We start from the raw sequence: 19,924 nt of genomic DNA, 5'->3' as shown, positions 1-19,924 counted from the left end.
CAAACTCCTCACCAATAGTGGCAGTGATCACACTTTGTGGAAGAAATTTACCTTTATTAAGACACTATCTTATTAAAAACAAAACACAGCTAAATAATGACAAATCATTAGCAGTGTCTGGCAGCTTTTTGGCAGTGATACGTTGATTGAAAGTATTTCTGTGTTACTTGTAACGTCCGAGGTCCTTCAGTTTCACAATTATAAGTTAACTGTTAAATGCACAGTACTTGCATTTGCACACATTATAAAATTGTTTGTTATTACAAAAACTACTCAGCCATCTATACAAAGTTTCATTTAAAATTTAAATAAAGAAACAGAATATTAATTCCCGAAAACTATACTACACAGAACAGTTGTTAGACAGGTGGAGTCCAAATATTCTGTTTCAGTCATAACTTCATATAAACACTTATGTACATTTTCCAGCTAATTTACTACAGAATTATCCAGCATTCACGGTCACTCGAAATTATTTTGGCGTCTCGTCAGTTTGAATGACCGGATTTCTGAACACACAATCTGAATAACCATACAGGAAATTAAAAGGTACGAGCAAAATAATACAACTAAAATTAATTACATAAAGATTCATTTATGTCTATATATACAATGCAATCACATTTGGCAGTGCTACTGTTCAGCTGGTTGATTCCTGCTTTCCTTCTTTTCCAAAGGGGAGGAGGTGTAGTGTGGAGAAATCTCCACTCTCAAAAAGATAACTAATTTATCAATGGTTTATTCACATTCAAAACAGAGATCCCTCTACTGTTTTTACTAACTACTACTTATTCTCAACCCATTTCCAACTATATACATGACATTAACCTATACGTCTGAAAATGCAGTCCATCTGTAATCATTAACACTACTAAACAGGAACAAATTGTCTGAAATGGTTCTGCATAAATAGCGTAACCTTTTTTTCTACTGTACAATGTCTTTTAAGGGACACCGGCGGAGGGGGTGAGAGAACAGATAAATGCTGCAAACTGATGCTACAACTCAACCATCAATGTTATATCACTATGTAATACTGATGGAGTGCAGTACTGCTTTATACTGAATTCTAAAGGCAATTTCAATGAAAGATACTAGTACAGCAATATTTATTGTGTAGCAAACATAACGAGTTTGTGCTTCGGCATAAAAAAAAAAAAAAAAAAAAGAGAGAAAGCTACTGTTCAGTAACAAAATCCTATCATTACTGATGGCCCCATTCACACAGTGCTTTCCTCGTCTTTTCATTACACACACTGACTCCCTTTTAGTTTCAAATATTAGTTTACTTTGGATTTGTAGGGCATTTGAGATTTTCCTCCACCCCCTTCTTTTTTACAATATATACGATTCGGTGCAAGAGATCATAAGACTACCATTCGACGCTAGCCGAAGCAGCTCCTTTTTATGCCTGTCGATTTCCTCCTAATCTTCACACAACCCAAATGAAGACATTACTCTCTTTCAAAAATTTCACTAAATTTGTTGTTTATTAATTTGACAAACAAATAAACCATTTGAGAACTATTTTTTCTAAAAAGAGATACCCGTAACATAAGCAACAGGCAACCGTTAGAGAGACAAAGTAAGCATAACATGTACGTAATAAGAAAGATGACGAGGAAAAAATAGCAGTATGAGGTAGAAGGAAATCAGCAAGCAAGTGTCTCCGTAGTTAATCAGTTTCTTAATTACACTAACAGTCCAACAGTTCACTTCTGCTTCCATGACAGGCACAGCAAATTACAATCGGTCTAACAATGTGACAAGCGGTCATCACGTCGTCCTCGTCTGTTTGCGACGGTTCTTCCGTGAAGAATTAGGTTTAGAGAAGAGGACCGTATGCAGTGACTCCAGTGAAGTACTCGGCAACCCAGGAATCGGAACAGTTCTCGAAGGCCGCGCATCTGCTTCTGGCACCCACTCATCCGGAATGCTGAAAATGTACACACCAACATATTACAAAACAATCAGACATGACCAAAATAGAAAGAGACCCCTACAAGTACAATAACTGGTGACTTGAAAATCAGTGGTTTATGTATGGGACATCTGCTGTGCAGCAGGGGTGCCACAATACAACAGACAGGAAATTTCCAATACAACAAAGATGAAAAAATGGGAAATCACCTTATTTCCAGTTAACTTACTCACCAAGTCCAGGATGTCCTATTATAAAGCAGATACCTACAGCAGGAAAATAAAAATTACATAATGTGCTCTAACATCTGCTTATGTACTGATGTTTATCATCCTCAGTTTTAAACAGGAAAGTATACACTATCTTCTCCCAGTGCTGTCTCTTGGCTCCCTCCATTAAAGTGTGATGTTATGCAGCACTTAATCTGTGACAGCAGCTCATACTAATGAATATGATATTCAGCCTGGACTTAGAAAATCTGTCACTGAAATCTTGAATTCTACATTTTTCTATAATTTTCTAGCATTACTGAACTTCAATGACCACAGATCGAAAAGTATTGAAGAAATGGTTAAAGGGTTTATGAGGAATTGTGCACCCCTTCTCCTCTGCAGCTCAAAAAGTATGAAGCTGCTGAGAAATTTCCGTTATTTCCCAGTTTCTGAAATGCTATCACTGGGTATTTAAATCAGTCACTACATTTGGTCCTATCATAAGCTAAATACAGCTTTTTGTGGTTTGCATTTTTTTATAATTAACTTATTTTAGCTCTGTTGCAATTATAGTTTCACACAATGAAAAACGCAAACACACAGTTAATTACAGAGATTTGTAACATCTGAAATTTTCTACAGAAAGCACAATGTTCGTAAGTGTTGTGTTACTTTAAATAATGTGTCAAACTAATAAAAAATGTACAAGAAACTATCTGCACAAAAATGCAGATCTCAAGTGCAGCAGCAGGTGAGAGATATGGAGAGAATAGAAGCCATTAAAACCAAAATACAGTGCTGCTTACACACTCACATGATTTCTCTAAATGTACCATCAGAATTCTTAGACACTCAAATGCTACTGCATCACCACTTACAATGTACTACAGAAACAATAAAATTTTCCTGACATCTATAGACACACAAGTAGACCAAGTCTACAGTCAAAATAATGGAACAGATCTGAGCTACATGTAAAACCATGTTTATGAATTCAGGTATACTATATAACTATTCTTAGTATAATTAAACTCAACAAACAATGAAGTGACAAAAGTCACGGTATACCTCCTAGTATTGTGTTGGATCTTCTTTTGCCTGACATAGTGCAGCAACTTCATGTGGCATCAACTCAACAAGTTATTGGAAATCCACTGCAGAAATGTAGAGCATGCTGCCTCTACAGCCAGCCGTAACTGAGAAACTGTTGCCTGTGCAGGATGTTGTCCATAAACTGACCTCTGGATTATGTTCCATAAATGTTTGATGGGATTCACATTGGGCAATCTGGGTGGCCAAATAAAAACTATTCAGAATGTTTTCAAACCAATTGCCAACAACCGTGGCTCTGTGACACGACATCATTTTTTGGGTACATGAAGTCCATGAATGGCTGCAAATCGTCTCCAAGTAGCTGAAAGTAACTGTTTCAGGCAATGATCATTTTAGTTGAACCAGAGGACCCAGTCCATTCCTTGTAACCACAGTCCACACCATTATGGAACCACCACCAACTTACACAGTGCCTTGTTGACAGCTTGGGTGCATGGCTTCATGGGGTCTGTGCCACACTTTAGCCCTACCAGGAGGTCTCACCAAATGAAATTGGGACTCATCTGGCCAGGCCGTGGTTCTCCAGTAATCTAGAGTCCAACTGAAATGATCACAAGCCCAGGAGAGGCACTGCAAGCAATGTCATGCCATTAGCAAAGGAACTCGCATTGGTTAGGTTGTCTGCCGTCACAGCCCATTAACACCATATTTTTATGCACTCTTACATTCCACCCTTTTTTCTGCAGTTATTTCACACAATGTTGCTTGTCTGCTAGCACTGACAATGCTACACAAATGACGCTGCTCTTGCTCATTAAGTGAAGGCTGTCGGTAGTAAAGGTAATGCCTGAAAGTTAGTCCTGAATTCTCTATTTCTGAAATGGAATGTCCCATGAATCTAGTTCCAACTACCATTCTATGTTCAAAGTTTCAATTCCCATGGTGTGGCCATAATCATTTCAGAAACCTTTTTGCATGAATCATCAAAGTACAAACATGACAGCTTTGCCAATGCACTGCCCTCTTATACTTTGTGTATGCACTACTATCACCATCTTTATATGTGCTTATCACTATTCCATGACTTTTGTCACCTCAGTGTATTATAATTTATGATAAAAGAAAGTATCAGCTACATTCAACGAATTCCTTAACTTGAGAGTAGGATACCAAAGTCTCCAAAGTAATTCTACACCACAGAAATCAGCATACGGATGGCAAGCACAAGCATTTCCCCATTCACACAAGCAACCCTGCAGCACAGGAAAGGAAGGAAGGAAGGAAGGAAATAGGAATTTGTGCCAAAACGAACCAGGTTTCACAAGGATCAGTAACTGATAAATTTGTCTATAGTGATATAAATATGTAGCAACGCTGAAAAGGATCTTAAACTGAACACATTACTTCCCGCATGCTATTCTTCCTCCTTTCATGTCCCATACATGTTTACTCCTGAGACTTACAGTGCACAATGAAACCTCTGTCAGTTTCTGCACCACAAACATCTCATCTTAGTGTACATGCTAGAACACTGAAGTACTTTCACAAAGAATTGTGATGAGGAAGCTCAGTATAATAGCTTTCAACTCAAAGCCAGTAACAGTGAATTTCCATGTGAGAGATTGTCAAATCCTTCCACAGAAGATTTAAGAGAGCAAAATGTAGGCTCACACCTTAAATAATTATGTTATTTTATGTTTTCAGTTGCTAATGTAAATTTATGAATTTTCTAGACCTATCTACAATTGTTGGTTGAAGGCTTAGTTTTTCCAACAAAGGTCTACAGCCACATGAAGCAAAAATTCACAGGACAAAAGTCAACTAATATTTATTGATTACTTCAGTACTGCCACCACTCTACGTATTTCATCAGTTCGACATCTGAGCTGATATATGAAAAATGTACTAAAAGTAACCACAGAGGTTTCATTGTAGTCACAAAGGAAAAGACAAATATTAAAATAAGCAAAATGATGCCAAACTCGGGTACGTGTTTTTGCATATATAAAGATAAGACCTTACCAGATCAGATGACAGACAATAAAAACTCTCAAAGTGTGTATAGGAATAAGGAATCGGACAGGAGGCTGCTTTTGAAACACAACCCGGACAGCCGTATCCCACGACACCGGTGCCTGCCTCAAGTTGAAAGACAAAACAAATAAGTGATCAGTAAGTTGACAAAGTATGCAAATGACAGATGCGCAAGTGTATCACCCGCCACTGCTGTTACCACTCACATGTGCTCTGGGAACCACCTGAGCAGCACCTTCGTCTTGCCGTCGAGCTCCACCCGCCGCGCCAGCACCTATCAACAAGTTGGCACAAGTAAGTCAAAGCTGCCATTTTATCTTCAAACTGATCACATCTGCAAGCTTATTGCAATTGCAAAATAAATAAATAAATAAATAAATAAATAAAATTGAATAGAATAAAAATAAATTTACTAGCATTTATTAAATAAAGAGCACTTTGATGGATAATTGCCCAAAACCTGACACATTGAAATTTTTATACTATATTAAATTGCTGCCACTTGTGCAGGATCTTGGTCAGTGACATCACGTCACAAAGCCTTAACAAATTATTAAAGTTCACTGGGTGGCAAGTGCTATACACTGTCCAAAATGCTAAGTGCCAAATATATAGTGAGAATTACCAAGTAAGACTATTGTACAACTCCTCCCCCTTCATCATGTTTCATGGTTCAATATACAATTGAACTGGAAGAGAGAAACAACACCGAAGATACTCATTGTACGAACAAAATGATACAGATGGAAGATAAATATTTTCGAAGGAGATTTCTGTTTGTGTTAAAACTTTTTATTTTCAAATGAGAACTACCATTTTTATTGCAGACTAGTTGCTACCCCGTATCAGTAGTTTTGTTGTGATTAGTGATAGCAAGTAAACAAGCACAAGTTTGTCCTAAAATGTGTCCGCCTGTTTCAGTAAGCACAGCTCGTGATATGGGTGTGTCTGTAATTGGACGAGGGCCCAATGAAAAACCCCCATTAGATTCTACAATTCAAAATTCTTGATGCTTGGAGATATGGTAGGGACGGTATTTTTGACTCATCAGAACTGACCAGACACTTGTGAGAGCAACTCCTGACTGTGGATTATAAGCCACTGCAGCTAGTACTGCAATTTCATTATTACTGCTGTAGTCATACAATATTATAGCTTACCAGCAAAACACTCAGCATAAACAGCAACAGTGGCGTCCAATTTTTTTGCAGCCTTGCTACAAATAAAAATTATTTCAATTTTCTCTTCCACAGATAAAAGATCTACTACCTCAAATGTGCCAAAAAGAGCTCCAAAGTGGAGCGGTGCTGAGTCATTCCATGCCTGTGCTTATCAATGCGCTGGCATTGCCGTAGGGCACGCAGTAGGCCAGTGTGCGAGATTTCACTCGGTATGTGTGTATCTGTGGCACTTTCTATACAACGATTGTAGATTGTATTGCACTGGCAGCTGCTAGCAACTAGAGGAAGAGGACAGTATTTGGATAGAAGAATGTTACCAAATCAGTCACTGGACATTCCAGTTGGACCCACTGAAATCAAGTACCAATGATGATGTTGGGTTTCACCAAAATCAAACATAAATCAAACATAAAATTGTATTACTTTAAAAGCAAGACATTGTTTTGACAACGAAAGCAAACTGTCATGTTCTCCGAGCCACAGCACGGGGAAGAAAGCTGCTCAGAAGAAATATGCTGCCATGAAGGGGCTCAGTCATGCTCTGCTCTCTGCAGCCGTGATGGCTAAAAGAGACACTGCCACTTCCTCTAGGACAGCACAAAGGTTTTTGCCTCTTCTTGGGGCTTGGTGCTGTACCCTGACCACCTGCCTTTGGGCAATCATCCCCACTGTTGGCGGGAGGAGCTGCCTTCATGCTGTCCCTCTGCTGCCTCGGGCTGGTCTTAGCCCATCGTCGTCTTCTCCTCCAACATTCCGGTGCAACCGCGGCCACTGTGCCACCTTCAGGCCGGCTTCAGCTTGAAAACGCCAGGCAGCCACGCCAGCTGTTGACTAGGCCAAGAAGAATCAGAAGAGGAGTTGCAGTCTGTTCCCCTTTGTACGTAAAGTGCAGAGGTGCGGGGCAGGACTGTTCGACTTTATGAGGAGCTGCAGAAAGCACAAGGTCGTCTACAAGTCTGTGAATTCGGACACTACGATCTGCGTGCAGGCAGTGAATGTGGCTGACCACACAATGATCACGATCACTGTGACTGCCCACATTGCCGACGCGCAGCCGGCACGAGAAAAGATAACTGTTGCATCAAGTGTGAAGAAGAAGAAGAAGAAGAAGAAGGCACTCCTGAGGGGGCTGCCTTAGTGTTGTAATGAGACAAAAGTCTGAGAAGGGCTGTTGTGCACAGGTTTCAGGAATGTGGCTGTACAGCTGCATAACTGAACCAACAACTGAAGACTCTCACTGTTTGGCATCACAGTGATAAATGACCTACAGCACTAGAGATGACTTCTCACTGTGGAAATTGCTGGGCAGACCTGTGACAGAAGCAGCTCTCCTGTCTGGCACAGACCCTCAGCCCCAGTGCTTCAAGTGCCAGGGTGAAAGCCATGTAGTGAAGTGGTGCCACAATGCAGAACAGTGCGTTAAATGCCCAGGTGAGCACGGCAGCCGCAGTTGTGACTGCGGCAGAGAAGTTCTGCCAATCTGTGGTCCGTGTGGTGGGCCACACTTCACCAGCTGGCGTGGCTGCCCGACTTTTTCAAGCTGAAGTAGGCTCGAAGGTGGCACGGTGGCCGCAGTTGCACCAGCACAGTGGAGGAGAAGATGACGACGGGCTTAGACCAGCCTGAGACAGCAGAGGGACGTCACAGAGGCAGCTCCTTCTGCCAACAGTTAGGACGATTGCCCAAAGGCAGGTGGGCAGGACGCAGCTTCAATCCCCAAGAAGAGGCGGTAACCTTTGTGCTGCAGTGGCTCTTTTAGCCATCATGGCAGCAGAGAGCAGCTACCCTGGCTGTGGAGAAGGAGGCAGCTTTGAGGCAACTGCAAGTAGTCTTCGCTCAAGCGCAATGATCAGCAGCACGTGTACAAACCCCAGCGAACACTCCTGCACCCACGTAGAAGTGTGTTGCCAATACTCAGAAAACTTTTACGATGCCCGCCCCAGCTGCACTGCAGGAGAGGGGGCACCACAAAGACATCCATTGCCCTAATGGCAACAGCGGTAATGCCGAAAGCCGCGGGGGTGACCAACACCAAAGCAGAAGAAAATAAGGTAGCATTCACTGCCAAAGAGTGAGAGAACAGCCTGCAGCTCTCCAACAAATCAGTGGCGCAGTTTGTCGAGCAGGCAGCCCCCCCTCGAGGAACATCTTCAGCAGAACTGTGCCTTCCAGTAAATGGAAAGTTCCACACAACAGCGAGCTGCCGGCATTCGACCTCAGCCTGATGCCGCATAAAGTCACCACTGACATGGTGCAGCAGAAAGCTCACACTGAATTGCTCTCACTATACTGAACTTTGGCTCTGATGTGGATGTGCGATACCCACTACTAACATAACCTACCCTTGCAAGATCTGTTGCAGACGTTTTTTAGTGGGTAATCTCCAGATGTATTGATAACATCACAGCTCCCCAGCCTGCGAAGTCCTATGTTAGTAACTAACAAACATGGAAGTCACAGTAGAACTCTCGAGATGGTCATCACGTTGATTTGGATGTGGAAAAGCTCCACCCTAAAAAGGTTTAAATGTCTAACCATAAAAGTTTCACAGAACAATCAGAGTTGCAAAACTAAAACTTTTTTTAAAAAAACTATAACTGTTTAGAAGAGAAATGTTTTCATTTATATCACAAATGTAATGTACAGTCAAATTACGTCGGTTTTTAATGGCAAAAACTAGAAAAACTTCATTTTGTCGATTACAGTGCCATCTACCTCAAAGGGCGGGGGGGGGGGGGGGGGGGGGGGGGGGGGGGGGGGGGGGGGCAAGTTTTGGCATAAAAGCAGAATCTGCAATAAAAATATGAGGTTCCCATATGAAAATAAAAAAAAGTTGACCCCCTATGGTAGAGGGGTTGGGGGTTAGCCAGTTTTTGCACAGACATGTCCCCTTTGCAAATAACTTTTCATCAGGAGCATTTTTCTTCATACAATGTGTATTTTTGATGACGTTTAGTTGCTGCAAGGTTAAAAAAAACATCCTGTATATGTAAGTATAAGGATACTTATATCAAAATTTACAAGTTTTCTAGGGCTTGACATGGTCAAGAATGTGGAAAAGTGATCTTTATATTAAAAATTAACTTTGTCTAGACTGCAAGGATATAAAATGGTATGACATGATTGGATTCGATTCTGCTAGCATTGATCTTTCCCTGTTTACAGTATAAAAATAAAAGAAAGTGAGGTAGCTCGTAATATAAAATATCATCAAAGAGTGGAACACATCGTATGTTGTACAACCAGTACTCTGTCACTTTAACTACTGTGGGTTTCATGATGCCACTAAGAAGAACGAATGTGCCTCTGCTACAGGGCATCACTGTAGGCACAATTATATAATATAATTCATAGTAATTAAATGAAGTTAAAAGAATATGCACTGGAAAAAGAATGTTGGCTGGTTGACTGATGGTAGTAAAAGGGTTCAACAACTGAAAATAATAAAATATGGGGGAGAGTATATGAGAAGATAAACCATCATTCTAATGAAGTTTTTCCTAACTGATAACAGAAGGTGCTCCATGAAGTAATTTTAAAAATAAAATACACTAGAAAGATCATTGCACATCAGTAAACTATGAAATAATTTAACAAATAAATTGCAGAATATGGAAAGGCAGAGAGGGAATATCACACCAGAAACGCGTTCACTGCAGCCACTAGAAGTTGCTTCCTTTCAGCATGTTGTTGCTCCCAAAAACATTTTTGCTGAGCAATCTGATACTTTGATGTGTGTTAAACTGTGATCTAATGATATATATATATATAAACAAGAGTAATTCTGATGCTTACTACCTTTTTTGGAAGACGATGAGACTGCTACAACACGACCTCTTCTGCACTCGTCCACAGTACATTGGTGACTGGGATCAAAAACATGCTGGAAAGAAGTGTTCTTGTGGCTGCAATGAACTCAGTAGTAGCCTAACATTTCCTCTCTGTCCTTCCGTATTCTGCATTTTATTCTTAAATTATTTTGTAATTCGCAGAAGTGGATTGAATCTTCCGGCAGTACAACATTCCTGTTTTGTACCTTTTATTCTATTTGTTAAATTACTACATAATTTAACAAGAAGCACCTTCCATTATCCATTTAGAGGCCTGCTTATTAAATTATTGTATTATCTTTGCATACACACTCGATACATTTTATTATTCTCAGTTGTAGAACTTGCCAACATTCTTTTTCTATATTTAACTTTATTTTAATATGATGGTTTTTACTGTGTAATAGCACGTACAATGGTGCTCTCCAGCAGATGCACATTTGTTTTTATCTTAAACAGCATCATCACAAAACACATGATAGTTTTAATAACACAGTACTAGATTGTACTGTAGTGATACATCCCACTCCTTGAATAAGAATATCATGTCCTTAGTATGTCAGAAAAGAGATTTTCACAACTGGGTAGTCGATATGTGGTGAGCAACCCACTGTTGGGAGGTGATTTAAATTGCAGGTGCTGACACCAGAGCCAACGATCCAGTAACTGCACCTAAGTCAGTAGCAGTCAGACAGCCCTACCTGCTTAGGTAGAGATAGCAGTTCCATGGAGCGGGTAGTGTGGAGAAGAGAGTTCCAAGAAGTCTATGAATGCAAAATGTCAAAGACAATGAATGTATTGCAACTGTTAATTATCAAATTGAATATAAGATCTGTTATGTACATAGTACAGAGTGGAAGTATATGAGTCGGTAACTGTCCTCATTTTGTCATGTATTGAGTTGTAATTTGAAGGTAATATAATGAGGTGAATTGAATCTCACTTCTTAATTATGTGGTGGAGTGTATGAGAAGGAGAAGATAATTTTCAGCAGCTGTATCTCCTTTCTGTGAACGTTAAACAAGAGCCAGCAATCTACTTTTGGTGAAGAATCTATAACTGTAGATCCCCTTCCTCCACTAGGAGGCTGATGATCGTGGGGCTAGTCCAAAAGCTGCCAGTTGCTGAACGTGCCTCACAATGGTGTATCGGATCCAGCACCTTTAATGTCAAAAGTGATGCTGAGTGATATGCGAGACTCCTGTAATCTGGACACGGCTGGACCAATGCTTTGTAGAGCTGTAGCAGAGTAGAGCAGTCCATGCCACAGTTGGTGTTGCCAAGACATCAAAGAGCTTTGAACCATGACCAACATGTCAACCAGGCAACAATGACCAGTCCCAAAAAAACAATGAGTGTCAACCACTCAGACTGGCCATTACGGTACAGAGCCAGATGAGGATGGACCGTACGACACCAACAGTAATGCATAATATAGGTCTTGGCAGCCGAAAAATGGAAGCCACAAGTGAGAGCCCAAGGTGGTGCTCAGCATATAGCTTGCTGCAGTCTGTGCTCAGCAATGCCCATCGCAGAAGAACAAAAAGTGCAAAAATCATCTGGCATACTATGAAGGCAACAGCATAAGCCCCACAGCCACCACCAGACCATTGATAGCCACTAAAAAGAAAGAGACATTCAGAACAAAACCTTGTGAAACTCAATTCTTCTGCAGCTGGAGAAAGCTCTTCAGATAGCGGACTCCGGGTGGACAAAATTATCTCCAGTAGAGCTGTCTCAGCAAAAACCACCCCAGGTCGAAGCTGAAACGTCCCGGGATTGAAGGATCCTTTACAGTCTTCGACTCACCATACATTCAAGTAATTTGCAAAGGACACTGGTTAAAGTGATCAGATAATAGCTGTCCATCTTAACAGGTGGTTTATATATTTTCAAAATTGGGGGTAACAATGTGTTCTTGGCACTGGGATGGTTAAAAAGGGCAAGTAAATGAAGCTGGTTAACCACTGAGAGTGTTTAAGCATTTGGGTGTGCACCCGGTCCAGGAGACGAGCCATGTCAGAGCGGAGACCAAGGGTGCTGGCTAATTCCCTCTCACTAATGCAGGATTTTATAAGGCCCCAAGTGGTGAAGCACGAAAGATGAAGGGAGTAATTCCAGACAGTGTTTGAGAAGGCAGAATGCGAGCAGAGCAAAATGCTCAGTGACACAGTCTGGGCTGCTGAGGATAACACCATTCAAGGAGATTTCCAGGACACCTGTATGTGGACGGCAGCCAGAAATGCCTGATCTTTGCCAGTGCCCGCGAAGAGGGAGTAAGATAGAGGACTGATACACTGTACATTAGGATTTGTTTATTTTAATTAGGCTCAGATTTATTGGAAGCTTTTAATTCCAAGACTAAGTATCAAGACTCTACAGTAGCTTAAAGCATAATGAGACATCTGGGATTTTCCTGTTTTGTTTAAATGATGTATGTTATTTTCGTTTCAGATCAGTAAACAATCAATGTTGTAAATATACTACAGATATCTGTTAGTCTCAGAAGAAAGTTGTGGACTATTTTATACCTGCTTTGGTTTGCATAGAACTATGCAGAAAGAATTTAGAGTCCCAAATTGAACATGTTCAAACAAGATTTTGAAAAGTTCTCAGTAGAATACAAATTATGGATTGAGTAAAGATAAAAGTGCCCTCTATAGTTGTGTTGAACAATCAACAGGCACATGAACACAGAAATACTTGCTAAGCTTTCTGGAAGTGCCCTTGTTCAAAAGCCTATCAATGATTTATGTTGTTGTTGTTGTTGTTGTTGTTGTTGTGGTCTTCAGTCCAGAGACTTATTTGATGCAGCTCTCCATGCTACTCTATCCTGTGCAAGCTTCTTCATCTCCCAGTACTTACTGCAACCTACATTCTTCTGTATCTGTTTAGTTTATTCATCTCTTTGTCTCCCTCTACGATTTTTACCCTCCAAGCTGCCCTCCAATACTAAACTGGTGATCCCTTGATGCCTCAGAATATGTCGTACCAAGCAATCCCTTCTTCTAGTCAAGTTGTGCCACAAATTTCTCTTCTCCCCATTTCTATTCAGTACCTCCTCATTTTGCTGATATGGAGCCAAGATAAAGTGTCATTGAAATAATAATTTTGAATGTTGTTCCATGTGTATCTATGATTTGTATGTGGTTTATATGTTGTTGACTGGTCAACACTTCACTTGTGTAGTGAATTGTTACTGCAGATGGGACTTAAGGAAGGGCCCATAAACATAATGGTAAGACAGACATTTATAAAAAGAGTGAAAAATTTCCATCAGAACATGGTACAACAATGAATTCAAAACAACACACAGACCTTGCTCTGAAGGAAAACAGCATTTGCTGGAGCCGTTTCAACATTTCCATGAGTTATCTTCTCAGTTACATTCAGAAGCCGATGCTGTAGACCCTCCATGATTCCAGAGTCAAAATAGTCAAACATGCGAGCTGAAACGCAAAAAGGAAAGGCAATTAGTTTTGTCTTCAATGGTGGTATTGCCTAACAGGATTGCAGTTGAATTGAATAGACTTGAAAATTGTGTTCTGCAAGATATTTAAAATATAACTAGAGGGTTACAATATCTCAATATCAATTATCAAAACGTAATTAATTTTCATATTCACATCAATGTTACTGATATGGAGCCAAGATAAAGTGTCATTGAAATAATAATTTTGAATGTTGTTCCACGTGTATCTATGAACGAGAAATGAATATTTATGTAAATGCAATGTTCACAATTTTCTTGTCTGAAATGTCTGACAAAAAATTCGAGACTCCTGACTCATTGTTACTTTAAGAAATTTTCTGTAGGTCAATACATACGAGTGATGCACACGGATACGAAGAAGGGCAGTACAGTACTTAGAGGTCCCCATCCAGATGTCCCGAAAAGAACAGCACACGTGTCACCGACGGTTCACATTGTCCGGTAGAATATATATTTGTCTTTCCACTGAGAACGTTTGATTTGTCGAGAGTCACACGCAGTTATCAATTTTAGAACATGTTCTTAAATGAAAACAGCATCTGCATGTTTCATGTATATATTAACAGACATTGTGCAGTAGAGATTATTGAAATTTGGCTATGGTACCATTACAAAATTTTGCTTTTATCAAAATTTCTTTCTGCAGTGAAACTACCTATCCAGTTCCTACAAAGATGTAATGAGAGGTGTAATTACTTGAATTACTTTATGGAGAATAGACTCCAAATTTATCAGAAAATTATAGGATCATACCAAAACCCATGGCAATTAAAGGGTACACTACAGTTGTGGGTTTGATTATAAATGGGTGCCAAAACGCTTTGAAAATTTTATAGCACTGGCACCTTTTGAGTAGCTCCACTGCAGCAGTCTTACAAACTCTTTAGCATTTTAAGCTCTCTCTTAATTCTGTTCAGCTTTTTGTTTCACAACATGAAATGTTTGTTACAATGACAAAATGCCCTCAGCTTACATAATGTCAAGGAAAATGTATTACTGAATTCTGCTTCGTTACAGGCTTGGTACAAAACTGCCCAAAAGGCACATACTTGCCTGCTACACATTTTCAGCCATAACATACCATACATTCCAAACCAGCTTCCATAGACGTAAATCTCGAGACAACTGATATCTTAAAATAATAATAATAAAATCAGATCATTGGCTATGAGTGCATGTATATATCTTCATGATCCCTTATTAATACCGAAAGTCAGGCTTATATCCAGTCCAACTATGCCATTTTCAACGAGGTTGGTTCACTTAAAAAGGAAGACCTATAAAGTTTCTTATTTGGTGCATTTAACACCATTCACTATGACAAACTTACATTTCTATAATTTTGCTACTAATTAAAGATACAGAGTAAAGCTGAAACACCAATTAAGTCAGAAATAATGAACTATTCAAATTACAATTGCAATTATTTTGATCATGATGCATGTGATCCTGATGAAAACACATTTCTAAATTCATGATCCATGCTGGAAAAAAAAAAGAAAAATAAAAGAAACCACTTACACAATATTAATCTGGTGCTGAAAATGTCTTCACACACAAGACCAATCATAGGCTAGTATCTCTCTCTCTCTCTCTCTCTCTCTCTCTCTCTCTCTCTCTCTCCCTTCCCCCCCCCCCCCCCCCCCCCCCCTCTCCCTCCTGCCCCCTCACTCATCTTGCATTTCTCTCTCTCTCTCTCACTTTAAACAAGACATAACATGATCTTTTCTCTGCTCACTACTCTTGAACTTCCTCTTTCTTGTCCTTTCCAGATAAAGAGTTACTGCTGAAATTAATATTTTGTGTGTTAAGAGATTTTCACAGCAACATGACTAAATAAAATCATCTCAGTTCAGAATGCACATTAACTGAATTAGAATCCACAGTTTCAACAGCTGTCAGTACTGTGATCTTCAGGAGTTAAAACTGTTCACTACTGGAGCACCAATGTATCCTCCTCCTACACCAGTTACATCAATAAATAATTTCCATTCCTGAAAATGATAGCAGTGACAGTTGTAAGTGTTTAGAAATGCCTCAGTTTATTCAAACAAATATTATGTTACCAGTAAAAGATAAATCAGCAGAAATGAAAGAACTGCAGGGACACTATGTTGCACACTGACTCCCAAAAGGCCACATCACCAAGTGCTCGAATTGGCTTACAATGATGATGAATAGATAAATGACAATGATTTCACATAACTGATGAATAGGAAAGAAGATACATTAGTGTTTAACATTCCATCGACAATGGGATCATTACATACAGTCTAATTGAAGAAGCAGTAGCTCTTTTTTTTTATTAGTAACTATCATGGATAATTTAATAGCTCACATTAAGATGTACATAAGCACAGATGGTTGGTTGTTAGTTGGTTGGTTGCGTGTTCCATTGATCAATCGCACGGTACGGTAGCCGTTATGATGTGGAACGTGTCAAATGCACAAGAAATGCACACACACACACACACACACACACACACACACACACACACACACACACACACACACACATTCTTCCATCACACATATACAGACCGAGGCAGACGTGTAAATTCAAAAAGGTTGGGTAGAGATGTCAGTCGAGGCTGAAGTACAGAGGCAAAGATGTTGATGAATGGCAGGTGAGGTACGAGGGGTAGCAACTTGAAATTATCCCATTACCCACCAGGCCTCAACCTCTGCTGATTTTTTTCAATTTTTTCTATTATTTACCCCATTTTCTTATATGGCACAAAATACACATACTATATTTATAGATTTATTTATTCCTATTCAAGAATTCATCTACGGCATAGAAGGAGTTGTCAAGGTGATATGACTTCAATTTATTTTTGAAGCTGTCTATCTGTCAGACACCTTATTTCACCTGGTAATTTGACAAAAATTTTTAATGCAGCATATTTTACCCCTTTCTGTGCCAAAGATAGGTTGAGTAAAGGATAGTGCAAGCCTTTCTTTTTTCTGGTATTATAATCATGAATGTCACTGTGGTTTTTAAACTGGTCCATGTTGTTGAGAACAAATTTCATTAGTGAGTAGACGTATTGTGAGGCTGTTTTAAGAATTCCCAGTCTTTTAAAAAGATGCCTACAAGATGTGCGGCTATGAACCCCACACATTATTCTAACTACTTTCTTTTGAGCACTGAATACTTTTTGTCTAAATGTTGAGTTACCCCAAAATATTATTCTGTACGACATCAGAGAGTGAAAGTATGCAAAGTACGTTAGCTTACTAATCTCTATATCATTAAAATTGGGAATTATTCTGATTGCAAAACTTGCTGAACCTAGTCACTTTAGAAGATCCAAAATATGAATTTTCCAATTCAGATTCTCATCTACGTGTACAACCAAAAACTTAGTATGTTCTACCCTGTCTAATGACTTCTGATGATGTGTTATATTTATTGAAGGAACTGTCCTTTTTGCAGTAGAAAATTGGATGTACTGTGTTTTTTCAAAGTTTAGAGCAAGCCCATTTGCAGAAAACCAATTAATGACTTTTCCAAAGACCTTATTTGTATCATTTTCAATTTGAATGTTTCAAGATAGGAAGGGAGGTCATTCACATATACGAAGAACAGGAGGGGACCCATGATTGAACCCTATGGAACACCTAATGTAATTTCATCCCAGTTAGATGAAGTGGCAAACTTACAAGTCACTTGACCCATATAAGGAAACTTTTTGCTTTCTGTTCTGTAGGTATCGGGGTCAAGGATTTTCTCTGCCTCGTGATGGCTGGGTGTTGTGTGATGTTCTTAGGTTAGTTAGGTTTAAATAGTTCTAAGTTCTAGGGGACTGATGACCATAGATGTTAAGTCCCATAGTGCTCAGAGCCATTTGAACCATTTGAACTTAAACCACTCATATGCTATTCCACTTATACCACAGAATTGTAATTTCTTTAACATATGTCGTGGTTCACACAATCAAATGCTTTGGACAAGTCACAGAAAATTCCTATTGGTGACATTTTACTATTTAAGGGCACTCTTATGTGGACAGTGAAATTTTATATTGTGTCTCAGTGGAACAGCATTTTTGAAATTCGAACTGTGATTTACGAAGTACCCCATTACTGCTGAGATGGCTAACCAATCGAGTACATTACTTTCTCCAAGATTTTTGAAAATGCTGTAAGCAAGGATACTGTCCAATAATTATTGGTATCTGTGGTGTCACCCTTTTTATAGAGAGGCCTAACAATGGCATATTTCAACCCATCTGGGAAAATACCTTGAGTCAGTGATGCATTACACATGTGTCTCAGAACATCAGCTGTAATTGCTCCAGATTGTTTTAATATCTTATTAGAGATGTCATCTACTCCTACAGAATATTTATTTTTCAAATATTTAATAATTTTAATTATTTCACAAGAGGTTGTTAGGTGAAACAATCTAATTTTTTTCAAAACAGACTCTTCCATGTACTGCCTAGCTTTTTCTTTTGAACTGTTCTCGCCAATTTTTCTCCTGGAAATGGTTGTTAAATACATTAGCTACTTGTGTACTGTTGGTTAGGATGGTCTCTCTGTAACAGTAATACAACCTACCCCCAGTGGTTACTTTTCCTGTCTCCCTTCTAACAGCATTCCATATTGATTTGATTTTATTGCCAGAGTTGTTAATTTCTTCTCTAACATACATATTTCTTTATTTCCTTACAACTTTTTTCAGTATGTTACAATAATTTTTATAGTGTAAAACTACTACTGGATCTTTACTAGTTCTTGCTGTCTCACACAGTTTTATTTTTCTTTCTGAAGACACTTTAATACCTGTAGTAATCCAAGGTTTCTTTGAAAAGTGTATGGTGATACAGTTAGTAATTTTGTTTGGGAAACAATGTTCAAAGAGGGATATATCATTAGCATTTGGCTCATTATACACATCTTCGCAATTAACATATCTTAAGCTTTCTCTTAAGTGCTGTATAGATACCGGGTTGAGGAACCTCACACTTTTACATAATGGTTTCTGAACTGTACACCCTGTTAGACCACGATGCACAACTGATGGACTTACAAAACCTACCAGTCCATTTACCACAGGGAAAGCACGTGTTTGTTTTACATCCTCTTCCTGTACAAACATGGTATCTATCAGCATGCTATTGTCCTGAGCTATACGTGTACAGAAATTGATCACTGATTCTAAGTTATATGTTGTTAATAACACTTCTAGTTCACTTTTCCTCTTGGAATTACTTAGAATGTTTACATTGAAATCACCACAGATTAATAACTTCTTCTTTTTGTCTGACCAACAGCATAATAAGGAGTCAAATTTTTTTTATGAACAGCTCCCAGTCTCCTAATGGGGACCTGTATACTGTTGCTAATATCAGTACTACATTATCTAGCTGCAGTTCACATGCACAAACCTCAAAGTGCTGATCAACACAAAATTTGCTTACTTCTGCAGTTTTGCATTTATACCCTTTATCCATCATAGATCTAAAAGTGTAAGATGCTAAATTATACCCACTTATACTGACACTATCCATGTCCACAGTTACATGGTGTAAATACACTAATAGCTCATCTACTTTATTTTTTATTCCCCTGACATTTTGATTAATTATGTTGATACTTTATGTGAAGTTTCTTTTAATCTATTTACCTTAATTGTCATCTGTCTGGACTTTTGCTTTAACCTAAAAAAAAAAAAAAAACTGTCTGCCTGGCCCCCTTAACCACAGTATTAAGCAGTAGAGCAATATTTTATTGTGTATGCACTGTACAAATTGAGTTTCTAATATTTGCTTCTCTTCTGCTATTTATCATTGCACTTTTCACATCTCTGAAAGTTCTGCTTCTCAACAGGATCTATGGAACGTGATTAATGGGAATTAAAATTCAGTTAACATGCTTTGAAAACAAACATGATTTCATTCACTGTTGTTGTTGTTGTTGTTGTTGTTGTTGTCACCCACTGAACTTCCATTTTTTACCATAAGGCTAGTTTCTTTGATAATTTATGCTTAAAAATGTGTATTATATTTTCAATATAATTATAACCAGTACTATTTCAACTGATGAGTAATGATGTTATTGTGGTTATTAGTTAATGTGTTCAGAAATTTCTTTTCTTGGCTAAGCAAATTGCATCTTCCACCTAACAGCTTTATGTTGAACTCTACAAATTGTCACCAAAAGGCATTCAGTATGTACCGCAAAGACAAGAG

At 38.9% G+C, this 19,924-nt stretch overlaps 1 protein-coding gene across 1 annotated transcript in view; it reads right to left on the bottom strand.

The window, feature by feature from the left end:
• Window positions 1–1,157: 1,157 nt before the first annotated feature.
• Window positions 1,158–19,924, bottom strand: part of LOC124606561 (zinc finger protein aebp2) — a gene marked incomplete in the record, with an annotated part of 76,274 nt that continues 57,507 nt past the window's right edge. The window contains 3 exon segments of the mRNA XM_047138544.1: window positions 1,158–1,936; window positions 5,427–5,494; window positions 13,550–13,680. Coding sequence (XP_046994500.1) covers window positions 1,777–1,936; window positions 5,427–5,494; window positions 13,550–13,680 — 359 coding nt within the window.

The sequence above is a fragment of the Schistocerca americana genome, chromosome 3, assembly GCF_021461395.2.
Source record: "Schistocerca americana isolate TAMUIC-IGC-003095 chromosome 3, iqSchAmer2.1, whole genome shotgun sequence".
In the NCBI taxonomy this organism is placed as follows: domain Eukaryota; kingdom Metazoa; phylum Arthropoda; class Insecta; order Orthoptera; family Acrididae; genus Schistocerca; species Schistocerca americana.
Note: the sequence above shows the minus strand (reverse complement) of the source record. Positions and strands in the feature narration are given on the sequence as shown.